Raw genomic sequence first — 19,729 nt, 5'->3', positions numbered from 1 at the left:
CATTGTGAGACCCTGTCTCAAAACAAACAAACTGCCAAATAAAAGCCCGACAAACCTGAAACCCTCTGACGGATCTCTCTCTCTTTCTGTCTCTCCCTCTACCACCTTTCTTCCTTTCTCTCATTCCAGCAACTGAAACTAGAGCCTTGTACGTATGCGGCGTCGGCAGGGCCCTGTGGAGCTGGGCAAGCACTATACCACTGTGCTACCCTAGTCCTGCAGCCTTTCTATTTCAGAACCAAAGAAAGTCCTAAGTCAGGACACTTTGGAAATATTTTGGTGGCAACATGAGGCAGACAACTCAAGGAAACTTCTATTAGTTTCAAATGCTACATCCTCAGCCCCGAATCTTTTTCACACACATCCCACAAAGGGGTTTGAACAAAGGGGAATCCAATGATTCTCAATTTGCTCAGTTTTAGTTTTTTATTTTATTAATATTATTAATTAACTGATTAATTTTTTTTCCGAGACAGCCTTGGCTGTCCTGGCCTCACTTTATGGACCAGGCTGGCCTCGAACTTACAGAGATCCTCCTGCCTCTGCCTCCCAAGTGCTGGGATTACAGGTGTGTACCACCACACCAGGCAATTAATTAATTTTGGCAACAGGGTCTCTCTATGTAGCCCAGCCTGTCCTAGACCTTACTTTGTAGATCGGGCTGACCCTCTTACTCAAGAGATCCACCTGTTTCTGCCCCTAGAGTGCTGGGATTAAAAGAGTGCACACTCAGCAGGGAAAGGCAGGAAGATCTCTGTGAGTTCGAGGCCAGCCTGGTCTAGAGAGTGAATCCATGGCTGCACAAAGAAACTCTGGGGGGATGGGGGAGAGAGCTTTGCCTGCTGCCACCACCCCCAGGCTAGTTTTGGTTTTTAAACAAAATGAAACGGTAGACACTACCATGGTCTCCTTCAGGCCTCACAGGTCATTTCCCTGTTCCCACTTACTACTGGAAAGCTCACAGCAAACATCCTGCTGGCTTTAGGGTCTCATTTTCTGAGAGGCCAGAAACCGGGAAAAGAGAACAAGATAATGAGAACAGATCTATCATCCTGTGATTAATAAAACAGCCTTCTGATTTAAAAAATATGTTTTCTGGGAGTTTGCCTGGTATAACTAATTCGTGGTAAACAATACCTTCAAACACAACACTCCAGGCTTTGTGAGGGAGGGAGGAGGAGAGAATGGGGAGAGGTCCCTGCCTTAAAGGAGCCCCCAGTCTAGCTCGGGGAGATGGAGATGAAAACAAATTATTGTAAAACCACATGAGAAAGGCTTGGAGCACGAATGGAATGTTTGCCACCAGCCCAGGGAGAAAATTCTAGGAGGAAGAAATTGTTTCACAACTTGAAAAGGCTGTTTGGGTAGAAAGGTCAGTTTTGGTCCTTAAAAGAATGGAGAGACCAGCCGGACGGTGGTGGCACACGGCTTTAATCCCAGCACTTGGGAGGCAGAGGCAGGTGGGGATCTCTGCGAGTTCGAGGCCAGCCTGGTCTACAAAATGAGTCCAGAACAGGCAAGGCTACACAGAGAAACTCTGTTTCAAAAAAAAAAAAATGCAGAGGTAGTTGTCGCTAAAGTGCCTGCTACACAGACACTAGGTTCCGAGGTTGAGCCCCAACACCCTTGTACAGAGCTGGGCACAGCAGCATGTACTACAATCCCATTGCTGAGGAGGCAGGGACAGGTGGATCCCCGGAAAAAAGAGAAAATAAAATAAAATCAATACCAGATTTTGTGCAAAAATACCTACCCGAAGGTCCTACAGTTTGACTACTGCCAGGGAGCGTTTTCCTTCAGGTCACCACAGTGAATCTTGGGAAGATCACTCTTCTGAGAGACTTTTGTAGAAAATGATCAGATCTCCAGGGCTTCCGTGTCTGAAGTTTAAACACTTACAGTGGGGCTCTCCTCCTGGCTTCAGCCAGTTCCTTAGCACCCTCAAACCCTCAAGCCTTATCTTTTGCTGAGTGCATTACTCAACTCTCTGAAAGTTAATAATTGATTCTGCTCTGGTCTTTGCATAGGGAAAACTGTGAATACAAGGCAAGGGCGATGGTCAGGAGACAACCCTTCTTTTCTTTTGAATGATAGATTTACTTGAAGGGACCTCCAATCTGAATGATTTCTGCATTTCTTTCTCTCTCTTTTTTTTGTTTTTTTTTGTTTTTTTTGTCTTTTGCTTTTTGTTTTTTGAGACAAGGTTTCTGTGTAACAAGCCCTGGCTGTCCTGGACTCTCTTTGTAGACCAGGCCGGCTTCGAACTCACAGAGATCCGCCTGCCTCTGCCTCCCGGGTGTGCATTTATTTCTTGCGTTTACTTGACCTTCGTTTCTTTTTTTTATTTCTCCTAGATTTCCAGTTTTGTAGCTGACCAGATCCCTCTGTAGCTCCCCCTAGCTTTCCCGTTCGTTTCTCCATCACTGGTCAAGGTTGCTGGTCCAGCATTCTGGGTGCTCCGCTGCCTGGGAGGAGCCTCTGTGGGCAGGGGCGGGACTACCGAGAATTATGGGCGGAGCTACAGCAAGCAGGGGGCGGGACGGTTTGGGGGTGGGTGGGTGGGGGCTGGCGCGGCGCAGGCGCACTGGACTCGCGGTGCCGTACAGCAGCTATGGAGCAGGCACCTCCGGACCCCGAGAGGCTGCTACAGCCTGCATCCCTGGAGCCGCTGGGCGGCCCTGGCGCTGTGCTGGAAGCCGCGGTCGGTGAGGAGACCGAGGGAGCCAGGGAAGACGGCTCAGGGGTGGACACGGTGAGGAGAGGGGCGGCGGAGGCTTCGGGCCTGGGGCCGGGCCTAGCGGGCTGGGCCGAGCTGCCCTGTCTGGGGCGAGTGGGCGCGGTCCCGGAGACCGGAGGATGACCCGGAGCTGAGTGGAAATGGACCCACAGGCGCGGCGAACTAGAGGGCCGCGTGGGCGCGGTCACGCGCGCCGTTGGTGGCGTGGCCCGCGGGTGTCAGTGGGCGCGTCCCGCTGGGTTTGACTCTGAAGAAGCTCGCTGTTGTTTCCGGTGGGCCGAGGGGGTCGCTGGGAGGCGGCTACACCCAGGGTGAGCGGCGAGTGTGCGCAGTTGGTGGGTATGGGGAGCGGGCTTCAGCGTCGCGTAAGAGAAGGATCAGACGAGGAAACATTTGTTGGGACTCTTTATTTGTCCGTAATTTCGTTATTTGGGATAAGTGTCCTGTTTTCCCCTGGAGACCGGTCTGTCCCCTCTCACCCCTTCTCCCATTGGTAACTGGTGCTTTTCACCATTTGAGGAAAGGTGGGGAGTGTAGCATTGTATGTCAGCGAATGCGTGCGTCCGTCCGTTCCAAAGGGTCCTTACAGATTTATAGACCCCGATAAACAAGCCTTTAGGAAACTCACGGTAGCGCCCAGTGTTCATGTCCTTGCCCAGAGGCTCAACCCCTTAGTTGCTCAGACCCTGTCCAGCCATTTTGCTGCTGCTGCTGCTCCCTGTTCCCGCGCGTTTCCTTTTTTTCCCCACCCTGGAACAGGTGTTGGTGCTGAAGTAACTCATACATTTTTACGGTTGGTGCATCTTTAGAAAGGACTACGTTTCGAGCCGAGCTAACCAGGGAACTTCTCAGCAGTCGGAGGTTTTGACTACTTGAACTATTTCTGTGTGCTGAGAAGTGAAAAACTTAATTTTTAAGAAGAGTTTTAAGGAAAGGAAATCGGGGACATTTCCCGCATATTCTCTTCTCACATTCAGACTTGTGCCTTATCACCCTTTCTTACCGGACTGGTTTATGTTACACCTGATGAGCCCAGGTTGGCACCCAGAGTCCAGAGGTTAGAGTTCACTCTTGGAGACCATCACTCTGTGGGTTTGGGAATATAATGGCAGGATCCATCACATACTGTCAGATAAACTCCTTCACTGTCCTAAAAATCCTGGGCTTTGCTTGTTTTTTTACTCTACACCAACCCCTCACACAAGGATCGTTTTCCTTTTCTTTCCATCATACCTGTTTTTCCTTTTCAGGAATGTCATGTAGTTGTGATCATATAGTATGTTGTAGTGTGTCTTAGTGTCCATTGCTAGCTCGGAATGCCGAGATCCGCCTCTTGATATTAAAGGGCACGAGCCACCATGTCGGTCTAATACATAGTTTTGACATTGGATTTTTATTGTGCATGTGTGTCTGTGTGGGGTATGACTTTCTGAGTATGGGTGTGACTTTCTGGAGCTGCAGTTACAGGAGCTGCCTGACGTGGATACTGGGAACTGAACTTGGCTCCTTTGCAAGAGCAGTGTGTACTCAAGATTTATTTTATTTTGTGTGTATGAGTGTTTTGCCTGAGTGTGTGTGTGTGTGTGTCTGTGTGTCATGTGCGAGCCTATGGAGGTCAGAAAAGGACATTGGATCCCTTAGAGTGGAAGTAGGGATGGTTGTGGGCCACCTGACGGATGCTGGGAACAGAACCTGGGTCTTCTGCAGGGCCACATCATGTTCTTTCTTATTTTATTTATTAAAGATTTATTTATTTATGCATACAGCGTTTTGCCTATATGTCACCTGCATGCCAGAAGAGGGCACCAGATCTCATTGTAGATGGTTGTGAGCCGCCATGTGGTTGCTGGGAATTGAACTTGGGACCTTTAGAAGAGCAGCCAATGCTCTTAACGTCTGAGCCTTCTCTCCAGCTCCTCTTTTTTATTTTAAAGACAAGGTTTCTCTGTGTAGCCCTGGCTGTCCTGGAACTCACTCTGTTGTCCATGCTAGCCTCAAACTCACTGCCTCTGCCTCCTGAGTGCTGGGGATTAAAGGCCTGTGCCAACTCAACTGGCCACATAATGTAATTAATCACTAAGCCATCTATTCAGCTCAGATTTAGATTGCTCTTCTATGTGTGTTTGTTTTGACAAGGCTTCATGTAGCCCAGGGCGGTCTGGAAGTCCTGATGTTCCTGGGTCACAGGCAGTAGCCACCATTTCGCAGTATCCGTTCTCTGTTTAGCTAACCTCTTACTCTAACCGAGTTAGCCTGCTGGTTTTGGCAGTCCTCCTTATGCTTCCTAGGGATGAGATTTCAGCTGTGAGTGCATATACTGTCCTCTTTTTTAAAAAAAGATTTATTTACTTATCATTTATACTCTATTCTGCCTGCATGTGAGCCAGCATGCCAAAAGAGGGCACCAGATCTCACTAAGGATGGTTATGAGCCACCATGTGGTTGCTGGGAGTTGAACTCAGGACCTTTGGAAGAACAACCAGTGCTCTTAACCTCTGAGCCATCTCTCCAGTCCACCCTCCAGCCCCAGCCCCAGCCCCTCCCCACCGTCTTCTTTATGATTACTTTATAGCTGTAAATATCCCTAAATAATACATTTTTGAATGTTTCATAAATGAAACTTTGAAGTTTCACAAATGAAATATTTCCATATGGTTTCTTTCTTTTTGGATTTATCCCAAATGTGTCTTAGCTCCCCCACCCCTTATGTTTTGGCTTTATAGTCTGGTCTTTTCTGTGTAGTCCACAGTTTTTAAATTTCTTCTGTTTATGGATAGGTGGTTAATGAAATCTCTGCTGTTTTAAGGAGTTGTTATTACCATGAACTCCCTCTTCATTATCTCTTACTGTAGAATGTCCAATCTAGTCTAAATTTGTCCCTGGGGTTTCAGGATTACAGGGTTCAGCCATAGCTGTTAGTGCTAGATTGTTTCCAAAGCAGTTATTCAGTTTACACTCCCATCAGTAGTGCCACATGTATCCCTATGAATACTGAATATTTTCAGGGTTTAAAATGTTTCCCAAGCTTGTGGTTGTGCCCCTACCGTCACCCCTCTTTTGGTTCTGGGATGGAACCCGAAGCTACACTGGTGCTAGGCAAATGTTTTACTACAGACCTGTACACAGCCCTTGTGTCTTTTGGCTGCATCACACCTGCAATCGCAGCACCCGGGAGGCAGAGGCAGGAAGATCTCTGTGAGTTCAAGGCCAGCCTGGTCTATAAAGTGAGTCCAGGACAGCCAGTGCTACACAGAGAGACCCTGTCTGGGATTAAAGACATGTGCCACCACTGCCCACCAAAATAAACCTTTCTGTAAGTTGATTATCTTAGGGGTTTGCTAACACTAGTGCAAAGGTTAATTAACACAACCATTTCTGATCAGTGTTGCCATATAGGCCTAAGGAACCTATTTTAAGTCACAGAGGTATCTCTCCTAGGAAGGAGACTATGAGGATACACACTGATTAATAAAAGCACAATTGCTTTGGGGTGTGGTAGGTTACTTAACTTTTCCCCTGTGTGGTAAGCATGCATTAGTTTTCAACATCAGAAAAACCTAGACATACAAGTGTTGGGTAATAGATAATAGTGAGCTGTTGTCTGCCAGGCAGCAGTTCTTTGTGTGTGTTTGATTTTGAGATCTTACAATGTACTCCAGGCCAGCCTTGAACCTAATGGCTCTTCTATCACTGTCTCTCTCTTGCTTTATAACCATTCACCATAATGCCTAGTCCATAATTTTTTATTTTTAAACAGTACAGCAAAAACACTTGGGAATCACTTAGGAAAAGGGAATTTCATTTGAGGAATTGCCTCAATCAGATTGGCCTGTGGGCATGTTTGTGAGGCATTTTCTTGATTGCTAACTGACAGCCTAGCCCACACTGGATGGTGCTGCCCCTGGGCAGGTGGCTGCGGGTTGTATAAAAAAGCAAGCTGAAAAAGCCAGAGGGAGCCAGCCAGTACACAGTATTCTTCATGGCCTCTCCTTCAGTTTGTGCCCCGACTCCCTCAGGAATGCACTGTGGTGTGGAAGTGGAAGCCACACACACGCTTTTACCCCTAAGTTGATTGGGTCAGTGTTTTATCACAGCAACAGAGAGCAAACTAAAGTAGCTGGTGAAGTGATTCCATGAAGCCCTGATGACCCACGCTCTCTCCCTGAAATCCAGGGGAAGTGCCAAGCGTGAGAGCACTCATCTGTGACCCCAGCCCCGGCACGCCTGTGGTGAGATGGCAGGTGGAGGAGAGGCAGCCGGAGGCGCACATGTGCAGCAAGAAGAAGAGAGCCCTGCCTGGGAAGTGAAATGAGAGAGCTGCGTCTTGAGAAGCTGTCTCCCACCTCCATAGCACTTAGCGCATGGCTCATCCTCGCTGCTTCTCCGTCTAACACACACCACACCACACTAAAAAAAAATCTGAAGGTACAGGGAGTGCCCTCTCAGTGTCATTTTTATATAAAAATAATAATATGGTGGCTATGGAGATGGCTTAGTGTGGTTCAGTGCTGCACGCCTTTAATCCCAGCACTCAGGAGGCAGAGGCAGGTGGATCCTGTGAGTTCAGGGATAGCCTGGTCTTCAAAGCAAGTCCAGGACAGCCAGAGCTTGTTACACAGAGAAACCTTAACTCAAAAAGACCAGAAAAGAAAAAAGAAAAAAAAGTTTTGTGAGTTGGGAGAAACATAACATTGTAGGTTCTGTTTCAGCCCTACAGTGAGGAAAGTGAGGCAGAGAGGTTACACCACTGCTCAGAATTATACAGGAAATCCCTGGTAGAGTTTTCTGGGAAGTTGGTGCTTATCTGAGGGATAAGCTCTCTTACAGACTTCGTTTTTCCTGCTATTTATTTTTTTATTTTATTTTTTTTATTATTTCTTGTTTGTTTGTTTGTTTTTTGAGACAGGGTCTCTCTGTGTAGCCTTGGCTGTCCTGGACTCACTTTGTAGCCCAGGCTGGCCTTGAACCCACAGCAATCCACCTGCCTCTGCCTCCCGAGTGCTGGAACTAAAGGTGTGTGCCACCACGCCTGGCTTTCCTGCTATTTATTATATGTCTGTTGGCCCTTGTTTTTGTATTTGCCTATTTTTACCATTTTATGTCTTGTATAATTTTTGTTGTTCATTTTTCAAGACAAGGTTTCTCAGGCTGGGTGTGGTGGCACACACCTTTAATCCCAGCACTCAGGAGGCAGAGGCAGGTGGAATGCTGTGACTTCGAGGCCAGTCTGATCTACAAAATGAGTCCAAGACAGCCAAGGCTACACAGAGAAACCCTGTCTTGAAAACCCAAAAACAAGAACAAAAAAAGACAAGGTTTCTCTGTGAAGCCTTGGCTGTTCTGGACTTGTTTGGTAGACCAGCCTTGATCAGAGATCCGCCTGTCTCTGCTTCCCCAAGTGCTGAGATTATAGGCGTGCACCACCATGCCTGGCTTTATTCCTTGTATAATTGTTTTATAGCTTTCTGTTATTTACCATAATGTCTTAGTTTTCAAGTGCTGTGAAAAAGCACTATGCCCAAGGCAGCCTATAAAAGAAAGCATTTAACGTGGTGGCCTCCTCACAGTTTTAGAGGTTACATGGCGGTAGCAGACAGGCGTGGAACTGGAGCAGTGGCTGAGAGCTGAATCTTGGCCTAAGGGCACCAGGCAAAGAGAGAGGCCCTGGGATGTCCTTAGTGTGTGAATGCTCAAAGCTAGCCCAGCTCTTTCCTTCAACAAAGCCACCATCTAATGAGTCTTCCCAAACAGTTCCTCCAGGTAGGGACCAGGCCCATGAGCCTGTGGGCTGCATGCCCATCCAAACCACCACACACGGGGCGTCAAGTGCTTGTGCTCCTTAACACCCTTTATATTCTATTCTGTCATGTTTTATGCTTTCTGACTTGGATTTCTGTTTAGGCTCTTGTCTGAAACAGACTAAAATGAGATGTCTCTTGGAGGTTGTATATTGTTTTTCTTTCCTGAAACAAAATATCCGGTGTGTATGACCATTTAAAATTGTTTTGAGGCTGGGTGTGGTGGTACACACCTTTAATCCCAGCACTCCAGAGGCAGAGACAGTCGGATTGCTGTGAGTTGGAGGCCAGCCTGATCTATGAAGTGAGTCCAGGACAGTCAAGGCTACCCAGAGAAACTCTGTCTTGAAAAACAAACAAACAACAACAAAATAATAATAATAAAAATAAAATTGTTTTGATTTAGAGTATGGTGGCTTATTCCTACAGTTGAAGGCCAGTCTGGACCTCTTCATGAGTTTCAGACCAGCTTGGATCAGAGTGAGACTCCATCTCAGAAAACTTTCTGTATCTTGAAATCTCAAGTTTATAATTTGTACTTCAGTGATTGTGACCAAATAAATACCTGACTGAAACAACTTGAGGCCTGCCTGCGGCTCCCTGGTGTGCCTAGCTGCTAGGCGCCGTCCTGCCCAGAGCATGTGAAGGAGGTTATCCACCTCATAGGGGCCCGGAGGGGCTGGAGAGGGCAGATACCCTCTCCAGAGACACTGCCTCCCACAGAAAGGACTGAGTAGTGAGCACAGCAGCGGGGGACATTGCATATTCACACCATAGTGTAAGCAGAATGTGAGGTCAGATGGCCAGCTGCTGTTGCTCCATCTCTTCCCCAACAGTATTCAGAACCAGCAACGACAGGACCCTATGTAACCACGGAACAGCCAGCAACATCGGGAAGTGGAACTGCTAAGCGCAGGCTGTGCAGTCCCAGTCAGCCTTACCTCTTGGGTTCTTCCAGTCTGGAAAAATCACTTTGTTTTACTTTCATAGTCCTAAACTTTTTGTTTTGTTTTGTTTTGTTTTTGTTTTGAGACAGGGTTTCTCTATGTAGCCTTGGCTGTCCTGGTCTCACTTTGTAGACCAGGCTGGCCTCGAACTCAGTGATCTGCCTGCCTCTGCCTCCCGAGTGTTGGAATTAAAGGCCTGCGCCACCACGCCTGGCTCCTAAACTTTTTAAACATTAGAAAATTTTTGTAGAATTTTACTCAGTTTGTGCCTGTCTTCTCTGTATGATTAAGCTGATGATTGGATGCACTTTAGAAGAAATAGCAGGTGGCACCTGAGTGTATTCCATGTTTGTCTGGATGCATTTAAAAATTTGCATATGACCTTTGAGTGTGTGTGAGTGTGTGTGTGAGTGTGTGTGTTGAGATATCCAAGCTTGCCTTACACTGCTGATTCTTCTCAGCCTCCTTAGCTGGGATTGCAGGTGTTCACTACCACCCACCTGTCTGTCCAAGTGCCCATGTAGTTATTTTACCCTTTTTCTGTGTGTAATTTTGTGGGGACATGTCTTGTTCCTTATTTAACTTTGTGTAGTTTACTTGGCAGTATAGCTTCATGGAAAATTCTGTTTCTTTTTTAAAATCAACATTTTCAGGATATAATTTGTGGGCAAGTGAGATGGCTTAGCTGGTAAAAGTGCTTGCTGCTGTGTCTGATGAGCTGAGTTTGATCCAGGAAACAGGATAGAAAGGATTCCTGCAAGTTGCCCTCTGACCTCTTACACAGGCACTATGGCATGTGTACCTCCCCATACATGCACGCACGCACGCACACAAATGTTAAAAAAAATAGGTATAATTTATATGCTGAAAATCCATCCTTTGTAAGTGTACAGTTCAGTGATTTGTTTTCTTCTGTTTTTTGTTTTTTGAAACAGGGTTTCTCTTAAGTCCTGGCTCTCCTGCACTCAACTCAATTTGTAGACCAGGCTGGCCTCAAACTCAGAGAAATCCACCTGCCTCAGCCTCCTGAGTGCTGGGATTACAGATGTGTGCCACCATGTCTGGCTTTAGTGTTTTTTTTTTCTTTTTTTTTAAAGTATATTAACAGAGTTGTACGACCATCTTCACAATCTAGTTTTAGAGCACACCTGTCATGCGCCAAATCCCTCGTCCCCTTGGTGTTTGATCATCCTTCTTCCTGCTGCGGTCATCACTAGGGCTACCCGCTGCTGTGCGTGAGTCTGGCCTCTTACATGTAAGAAGTAAGTCAGCAGGAAAATGAAAGGACAAAGACTCCAGTTTCTCTCAAACACAAGAGCAGACTTCTGTTATCTGAGACCTCGGCACCTGCAACCAAGAGTGCTGTTCAGGGTCTGAGGAAAAGTTTTTGTAGGTCAGAGTTGGAGGGGTGTAGGGGGTAAAGACAGGCCCAGAAACTGCATTTAATAATTGTTTTACAAACCTTGGTGATAAGTCAGACTGTTTCTGTGACCTCTGGGCTCCAGTGTGTGTGTGATTATTGGTTTTCTGGAAGTCCATGGTCAGCCGATTTTCTGAAGCCTTAGCCTGTTTAATGGTCCTGCTTCTTTTGGCGGCGGGGGAGGGGCATGTCTCCTATTATATACTAGGAATATTTTTGATGTTGATCCTTGTTGTACTATGTATTCCTTTTTCTTACTGAATAAACTTGATTTTTGGCAGTTTCATATTGTGTTTATTTACTATTTAATGAACATTGTGGTTTTGGTTTTTAGCTGTTAAAAATTTTGTCTAGATAAATGTTCCCTTGAGCAGACTTACAGGAATGTATTTGCCAATCATATGGTAAGTTTATATTAAGTGTTTGAGATGGGCCTCACTCTAGGCCAGCAGGCCTAGAAATTATGGCACTCCTCCCTAGGAGATACCTCCCTAGTACCAGGCTGGAGTACTGTAAATTAGACATGAGCGACATGCCTTTAACCGTCTGAGAATACACACACACACACACACACACACACACACACACACACAGAATACACATACACAGGCACGCGTGTGCACGCTCGCTCCACCCCCCCTTTTTCTCAGCATTTTCACTAGCAACTGTGTGATGGTTCCTTACAGTCTTATTTTTCTATTGCAGTGATGATACCCCATGACCAAGGCAACTGTGTGGGCTAGTCCTGTCTTCTTGACACAAGCTAGAGCCATCAGAGAGGAGGGAGCCTCCATTTAGAAAATGCTGCCATAGTATTTGGCTGTAGGGAAGCCTGTAGAGCATTTTCTTTTCTTTTTCTGAGACAGGGTTTCTGTGTAGCCCGGGCTGTCTTGGACTCACCCTGTACACTAGCTGGCTTTAAACGCAGAGATCTGCCTCCTTTGTTTCCTGAGTGCTGGTATTAAAGTTGTGTGCTACCACCACTCAGTATAGGGCTTGCTCTTTCTTTTATTTTTTCTTTCTTTTATTTATTTATTTTAAAAGATTTATTTATTTATTATTATATATACAGTGTTCTGCCTGGATGTACACCTGCAAGCCAGTAGAGGGCACCAGAGCACATTATAGATGCTTATGAGCCACTATGTGGTTGCTGGGAATTGAACACAGGACCTCTGGAGGAACAGTCAGTACCCTTAACCTCTAAGCTATCTCTACAGCCCTTTATTTATTTATTTGTTTGTTTGTTTATTTGAGACAGGGTTTCTCTGTGTAACGGCCCTGGAAATCCTGGAACTCACTTCGTAGATCAGGCTGGCCTTGAACTCACAGAGATCTGCCTGCCTCTGCCTCCAAAGTGCTGTGATTAAAGACTTGCACTGCTAGGTGCCTGTGCAGATAGGTCTTTTTCTTTTTTCTTTTTCTTTTCCTTTTTTTTTTTTTTAAAGATTTATTTATCATAGATACACAGTGTTTTGTCTGCATGTATACCAGAAGAGGGCACTAGATCTCATTATAGATGGTTGTAAACCACCATGTGGTTGCTGGGGATTGAACTCAGGACCTTTGGAAGAGGAGGCAGTGCTCTTAACCTTTGAGCCATCTCTCCAGCCCTGATAGGTCTTTTTCTTAATCAGTGATTAATGTGGGAGGGCCCAGCCTATTATGGTTGAGGCCACCGGCTAGGCTACTGGTCCTGGGTTTCAGTAAGAAGGCAGGCTGAGCCGGGCATGGTGGCACATGCCTTTAATCCCAGCACCCGGGAGGCAGAGGCAGGCAGACCTTTTTGAGTTCAATACCAGCCTGGTTTACAAAGAGAGTCCAGGTCAGCCAAGGCTGTTACACAGAGAAACCCTGCCTCGAAAAATAAAAAACAAACAACAAAAAAAGCAGGCTGAGCAAGCCATGACGAACAAGCCAGGAAGCAGCATCCTTCCATGGCCTCTGTATCAGCTCCTACCTCTAGGTTCCTGCTCCATGTGAGTCCTCGTCCTAATTTTCTTCAGTGATGGACTATGGATGTGGAAGGGTAAGCCAAATAAAATAAACTCTTTCTTTCCAACTTGATTTGTTCATGATGTTTTATCACAGCAATGGTAACCCTAACTAAAAGAACAGTTTATAGATGAGTGAGTTTATTGGGGTTTATAGTTTCAAAGGATGAGTCATGATCATCATGGGCAACAAGACCACACCTAGTTCTTCCCAATCAGTTCCATCCATTGGGGGCCAGCATACATGAGCCTATACGGGCAGGTTTTATTCAAACTGCCACATCCATTCTTCTAAGGCTCATCAGCACATGGCTTTGTCTTTCTATTATACATACACTGTTGATTTTTAGCTGTTTAGTTTTGTTTTGGATTTTGGGTTTTTTTTTGAGAAAATGTTTCTCTGTGTAGCCTTGGCTGTTCTGGACTCGATTTGTAGACTAGGCTGGCCTTGAACTCACAGTGATCCACCTGCCTCTGAGTCCTGGGTCCTAAGAGTGCAGACATGTGCCCCCATATCCAGCCCCTTGTTCCTATTTTTAATAGGGTATTATTGAGTCCTAAGTGTTCTTCTATAGTCTAGATACGATTTACTGTTATTATCTGTCCCAGTTCCAAGAGATACTGTCATTCCTTTTTCTTAGTGTTGTCTTGTGAAGAATAGAAGATTTAATCTCACTCTTTCCCCTCCCTGTATTGTGTGGGTTTTGTTTTTGTTTAGGGTCTCACTGTGCAGCCTTGGCTGGCTGGGTCTACTATGTAGACCAGGCTGGCCTCATACTCAAGAGTTCCATCTGCTTCATCTCTGCCTCCTGAGTGCTGTGATTGAAGGCGTGGGCCGCCACACCTGGTCCTTAATTGTGCTTTTGAGTTTGTATCTAAGAAATCTCTTCTTACCCAAGATCACAAAGGTTTCATTGTATATATATTTTTTGGAGATTTCAGTCTTAGTTTTTAGGTATGTGTACATGATCCATTTTAACTTATCTTTCTGTTCATGATGTAAGGAAAAGCTCCAACCCCTCCTCTCCCTGTTGATATTTTGTCCTGTACTTACTGAAATCAGTTTACCTTAGATACAGGGTTTATTTCTGCCTCTGTCTCTGTCCTTACCCCAGTTCTACACTGCCTTCAGAAACAGCATGAAATAGGTCCTGTTTATCAAAATACAGTTATCATTGCTCTAAGTCTTCTACATTTTATATGGAGTTTAGGAACAGTTTATCAGTTTCTTCAAAATATTCTACTTTAGAAGGAACAATGCATTAATATTTTCTGAATATTGTAAGCATGCTGTGTTTGATGTCCTGTTAATATCTGGGGTTTACTGTGCTGCTAAGGCAAATCTGGTCTTCATTATTTTGTAGGGGCTTTCTTTCTTGAGTCTTGTTAGAGTGGTTTTTTCCTTACTCGGAATTGTTTACATTTCCAAATTTATTATGCGTGGGCCATAAGCCATTCAGTTTGAAGCTTTTGAGGTTTTTATTCAATCCAGGAAAGATTTTTTTTTTAACTGCACTGATGATTATGGTGTCTGTTCTCTATACTTCTTTCTTTTCCAAGCACTTACATATTTAAGGTTGGTTCTTAATTTTCCTTTTGAAAATTTTATTTTATTTTATGTGTATGGGTGTTTTACCTGCATGTATGTCTGCATCCTTGGAGGCTAGAAGAGAATGCTGGATCTCCTCGGAGCTGGAGTTAGTCGTGAGCTACCATGTAGGTACTGGGAATTACATCCAGTCTTTTGGAAGAGTGCTCCCCCCCCCCCCCCCCCCCCCAGAGACAGGGTTTCTCTGTGTAGCCCTGGCTGTCTTGGACTAACTTTGTAGACCAGGATGGCCTCGAACTCACATTGATCCACCTGCCTCTGCCTCCCGAGTGCTGGGATTAAAGGCGTGCGCCACCACTGCCCGGCTAAGATTGCTCTTAAACATTGGACCATCTGTCTCTACAGCCACTCTCGATTTTCTCTTTTGAAAATCATCTTTCATTGTTTTTACCTTTTTTTAAAATTTTCTTTGCTACAGAGTCTCACTGTATTATGTCTAGATGACCTGGAACTCTATGGGTAGACCAGGCCAGCTAGACATCCACCTGCCTCTGCTTCAAGTGTTGGGAATAAAGGTTTGCGCTACCACACCTGGCTTCTTTCTTACTTTTTAAAAACATACCTTGTGATTTTAGGAGAGTTTCTCTGCTCTGCCATTCCCTTACTGATTTGATTTCTCCTAACCCAGTGTTTCTACTCTGAATGTTTTGGTTTCACTAGTTGTTTGTTTCTTTTCATGTTTCTATTCTAAGTTGTCTTTATACATTTTAGTAATCTTGGTGGCTTGGAGCTTTTTTTTTTTTTTTTAATGTTTTTCTACAATGTTCTGTGTGCAATTTAAATAGTAGCCCTGTTCTCATTAGCCAGTGATCAAGCCACATTGAAATCTGTGTGCTTTCTCTCTCTTCCCCTCTCCCTCCTCCTCCCTCTCCTCTCTCCCCTTCTTTCCCCCTCCCCCCTTTGGGGTTTCTTTGTGTAGCCCTGGATGTCCTGGAACTCACTCTGTAGACCAGGCTAGCCTGGAACTGAGAGATCCATCTGCCTTTGCCTCCTGAGTGCTAAGGTGCTCTTAACAATTACAGGTGTTGGTTATATTAAATATTGTTACTGTTTTATGAAAATAGGGTCAGCATAAGAAATATGGTATACATCTACCAGCCCTGCTAGTATTCTTGTCAAATGCCTATATACATTCTTTTGGTTTTATTATTGTTTTTTAGGACAGGGTTTCTCTGTGTAGCCCTGGTTGTCCTAGAACTCACTCTGTAGACCAAGCTAGCCTGGAACTCAGAGATCTACCTGCCTCTTTGCTCAGTGTTTAAAGGGGTGTGCTGCCACCACTTCCTGGCAGCTTTATTATTCTTGAACTTAATGCTTTTTAAATTTTGTGTTTATTATTATTGGATAGCATGGCAAGCTAAAATTATGATAAATGCATTATCTTTTGGGCTAAAAAGGTAATTTGCTTTATCAGTATAGTATGTGCTAACTAAATTCAGAGCTTTCACTGGAGCAGATGGTGGTAAATAAAAAGCTTGGCTGTAGGCCAAGAGCTGTGTAGCCGTCTCAGCCGCTGTGGCCTTCCTCATCCTGGTACTCACTGGCTGTTGTAGGTAGTTTCTTGAGCCTCCCTTTGGCTGAAGGGCTTCTTGCTGTCTGTCTTATTTTCTCATGTGTATATCATTATATACCACTTTCTGCATTTTTCCTGGGAGTGCTTCATCTATGTTACATCATAAGTGCATCTTCTATATTTCATCACTGACTCCATTTTTGGTACTGTCATATATATAAAGTTAATTTTCTCTGTGTAACACTTGCTTTTGTGTGTGTTTGTGTGTATGTGGACTTCTGTGGGTGCCAGAGGTTGACATGTGTCTTCCTGAGTCATTGTCTACCCTGTTTGAGGCAGTGTCTCTCACTGACCTGCAACCATAAAGATCCTCCTGTCGTGTGACTAGTCATCACCACAGCCTGTGTACCTTTTCATCCTCCATAATATCTTTATTTGAAATTTCACATTATGAACCCTGAGCATACTTACTTCCCAGTCCTCCCAGGTCTGCCTCTCCTCAAAAAAAAAAAAAAAAAAAAAAAAAGAAGAAGAAGAAAAGAAGAAGTCCAGTTTGTGATGCCTGTACACTCTGCAGCATGGCCAAACTCCTGGTGGTACATATACATACAGGCACTCACATGTACATGTAAAATAAAAATCTTAAAGCTGGGCGATGGTGGTGCACACCTATAATTCCAGCACTCGGGAGGCAGAGGCAGGCAGATCGCTGTGAGTTCGAGGCCAGCCTGGTCTACAAAGTGAGTCCAGGACAGACAGGGCTACACAGAGAAACCCTGTCTCAAAAAACCAAAACCCTTGGAAGAGCAGCCAAGTGCTTTTAACCTCTGAGCTATCTCCCTAGTCACCCCCCCAACCCCCAACCCCCAACCCCCAACCCCCAACCCCCAACCACACACCTGAATTTTGAGCAGGGGTGAAAGATTTAAAGCACAGCAGTTCACATAATTCTACTTCCTTTGTTTGTGCATCTTCAAGCCCTTTCCTTAGTGGTACACTTCCCATGTGTACAGCTTGTCAACCACCAGTGTTTGCTGTCTTGGTTTTGATACAGACTTGGCAGTTCTAGTAGGAAGAAAGAAAGCTGGTCCTTTTATTTTTTCAAATCTCTTTTTATGTATTAATTTATTTTACAGTTAAGTGCACAAAATAATGAGTTTCATTATAGCTCTTGTTTTTGTTTTTTTTTTTTTGAGACAAGGTTTCTCTGTGTGGACCTGACTGTCCTGGAACTCAGCTCTGTAGACCAGGCTGGCCTTGAACTCACAGAGATCCTCCTGCCTCTACCTCCTGACTGCTGGGATTAAATGTGTGCCACCACTGCCCGGCCTCATTATACATACATTTTTACATGTATGTATCCTTACGGTTTTTTCCTAATATATACCCTCTTCTGCTACCTTTCCAGGGAGTCTGCTTGCCTTTTTTTTTTTTTAAGGGGAGGGATTGTGTGTGTGTGCTTGGTGTGAGAGTAAGTTTGCCCCCAAGTACCCAGAAACAAAGGAGACCATCAGGTGTCCTGTGCATGCACGTGAGTGTGTATTATCCCCCCACCCCCTCTCTTGAGACAGGGTTTCTCAATGAACCTGGAGCTCACTAGTTCTTTGTATTTTAAGACAAGTTCCCACTACATAGCCCTGGCTAGCCTGGAAATGTGTGTGCTAGTTGCCTTGTGATTTTTTTTTTTTTTTTTTGAGACAGGGTGTCTCTGTATAGCCTTGGCTGTCCTGGACTGGCTTTTGTAGATTAGGCTGGCCTCAAACTCACAGCGATCCCCCTGCCTCTGCCTCCCGAGTGCTGGGATTAAAGGTGTGCGCTACCACACCCGGCCTTGTTTGTGATTTTTTAAAAAAGTTTTCATTCATTCATTCATTCATTCGAGCCAAGGTTTTTTTGTGTAGCTGTCCTAGAAATCAGAGATCCACGTACCTCTGCGTTGTGAATGTTGGTATTAAAGGCGTGCGTCACCACTGCCTGGCAGTTTGTGAAGATTTTTTTGTTTTTTGTTTTCTTGTAATTTCTTTTCTTTTTTTAGTTGAGGATATGTGGCTACAGTTTTGATGTCAACTTGAAGTAAGCTAGAGTCATCTCAGGGGAAAGGAGCCTCAATTGAGAAAATGCCATCAGAGGATTGGGCTATAGGCAAACCTGCAGGGCATTTTCTTAGTGAATGATGTGGGAGAGCCCAGCCTATGGTGGGTGGTGCTATTCCTGATCTGGTGCTCCTGGGTTCTATAAGAAAGCTGGCTGAGCAAGCCAGTAAGCAGCAGTCCTCTATGGTCTCTGCGTTAGCTCCTGCCTCCATGTTTCTGCCCCGTTTGAGTTCCTAACCATCTTTGATGATGAGCTATGATACGGAAGTGTAAGCAGAATAAACGCTTTCCTCCTCAACATGCTGTCAAGGTGTTTCATTGCAGCAATAGTAACCCTAAGACCAGGTGGAACCCAAGGCCTTGTGCTTGCTAGACAAGTGTTCCACCACTGAGCTAAATTTCCAACCCCTGAAAATATTTGCTATAGACTGAATATGTGCATTTATTGTCTAGATGAGTTAGCAGGTATTTGTACTTGATAATCCACCAGATAATCTTCCCAGGATCCTGTTTGTAATATAGCCTAACGACCTGTTGAGCTGTCACCCTGGCCTACAAACCATCTTGAAGTATTTACCAGTACTGGGTTCTGTTAGTGTGGGTATGGGTTTTCCAATGCCATTTTCACTATCATATTAATTGCACAAAATAATGTGCTTTGTTACATTGTTGTACATGAATATAGTGCCCTTTGTTCATATTTATCCCCCTATTATCTTCATTTATCAGTACCATCTTAAAGGGCTTTTATTGTTCCATTTATTTTTGTCCAGATGACGGGAAATAATTTTTGGTTGAAGAAAATAGAAATCAGTGTTTCAGAAGCAGAGAAGAGAACTGGAAGAAACGCTGTAAACATGCAAGAAACGTACACTGCTTACCTCATTGAGACACGGTGGGTTGCAGGGACAAGCTTCACTTTAGTTGGAACGGGTTTTCTGGTAGCAGTTGCCTGTGCTAACAGTTCAGTAGAGTGAGGTTGAATAACTAAGTTCCTTCAGAGGCTTGGGTGTGTGTTCTTGGGATAGGACATTGTTTCAAGATAAAAGTATGAGATCTGTCTTTTAGTGTCTTGGGAAGCAATATGCTGTTATTAAAGTCTTCTAATTTGGAAGACAAGGCCAGTGATAACATTTGCTTGCAAATTAGGATAAGATTGAATGTTTCATGCAGAAGTTGGAAATCTGAACTGAAGTAGTTTTTAAATGTAGGTAACTAATGTGTCTCCAAACTGGACTATGATCTAATAATATTCCTGAGTTTCTACCATGGGAGCTATTTGTGTGTTTTAGTAATATGTAATTAATAGGATTAGTGATAAGCTTAATATATTTGTTTTATTTATTTATTGTTTTTGAGGCAGGGTCTTTGTGTAACCCTGGCTGTCTTGGAACTCAGTGTGTATACCAGGCTGGCCTGGAACTCACAGAGATCTGTGTTTGCATCTGTGCCACCATGCCCAGCCATATGTGTGTGTGTGTGATGTGTGTATATGTATATGCATGTATGTATAGACACACATGTATCTATTTATATGCAGGACGTGGTAGTGTATTCTTGTAATGCTAAGAGCAGCCTGGGTTATATAGTAAAACCTTGTCTCAAAGTAATAATAATG

General features: G+C 44.6%; 1 protein-coding gene across 2 annotated transcripts in view; it reads left to right on the top strand.

The window, feature by feature from the left end:
• The first annotated feature begins 2,572 nt into the window (after positions 1 to 2,572).
• SNX4 (sorting nexin 4) overlaps positions 2,573 to 19,729 on the top strand; it is a 54,667-nt gene continuing 37,510 nt past the window's right edge. For both annotated transcript variants that reach the window (XM_084802155.1, XM_084802154.1), the window contains exons 1-2: positions 2,573 to 2,752; positions 18,885 to 19,006. In XM_084802155.1, the coding sequence (XP_084658281.1) occupies positions 2,612 to 2,752; positions 18,885 to 19,006 (263 nt within the window). In that variant the 5' untranslated portion in view covers positions 2,573 to 2,611. The remainder of the gene's footprint in view (positions 2,753 to 18,884; positions 19,007 to 19,729) is intronic.

Source organism: Acomys minous (assembly GCF_964271855.1).
Source record: "Acomys minous genome assembly, chromosome: 11".
In the NCBI taxonomy this organism is placed as follows: domain Eukaryota; kingdom Metazoa; phylum Chordata; class Mammalia; order Rodentia; family Muridae; genus Acomys; species Acomys minous.
This window is presented reverse-complemented; position numbering and strand designations above follow the sequence as displayed.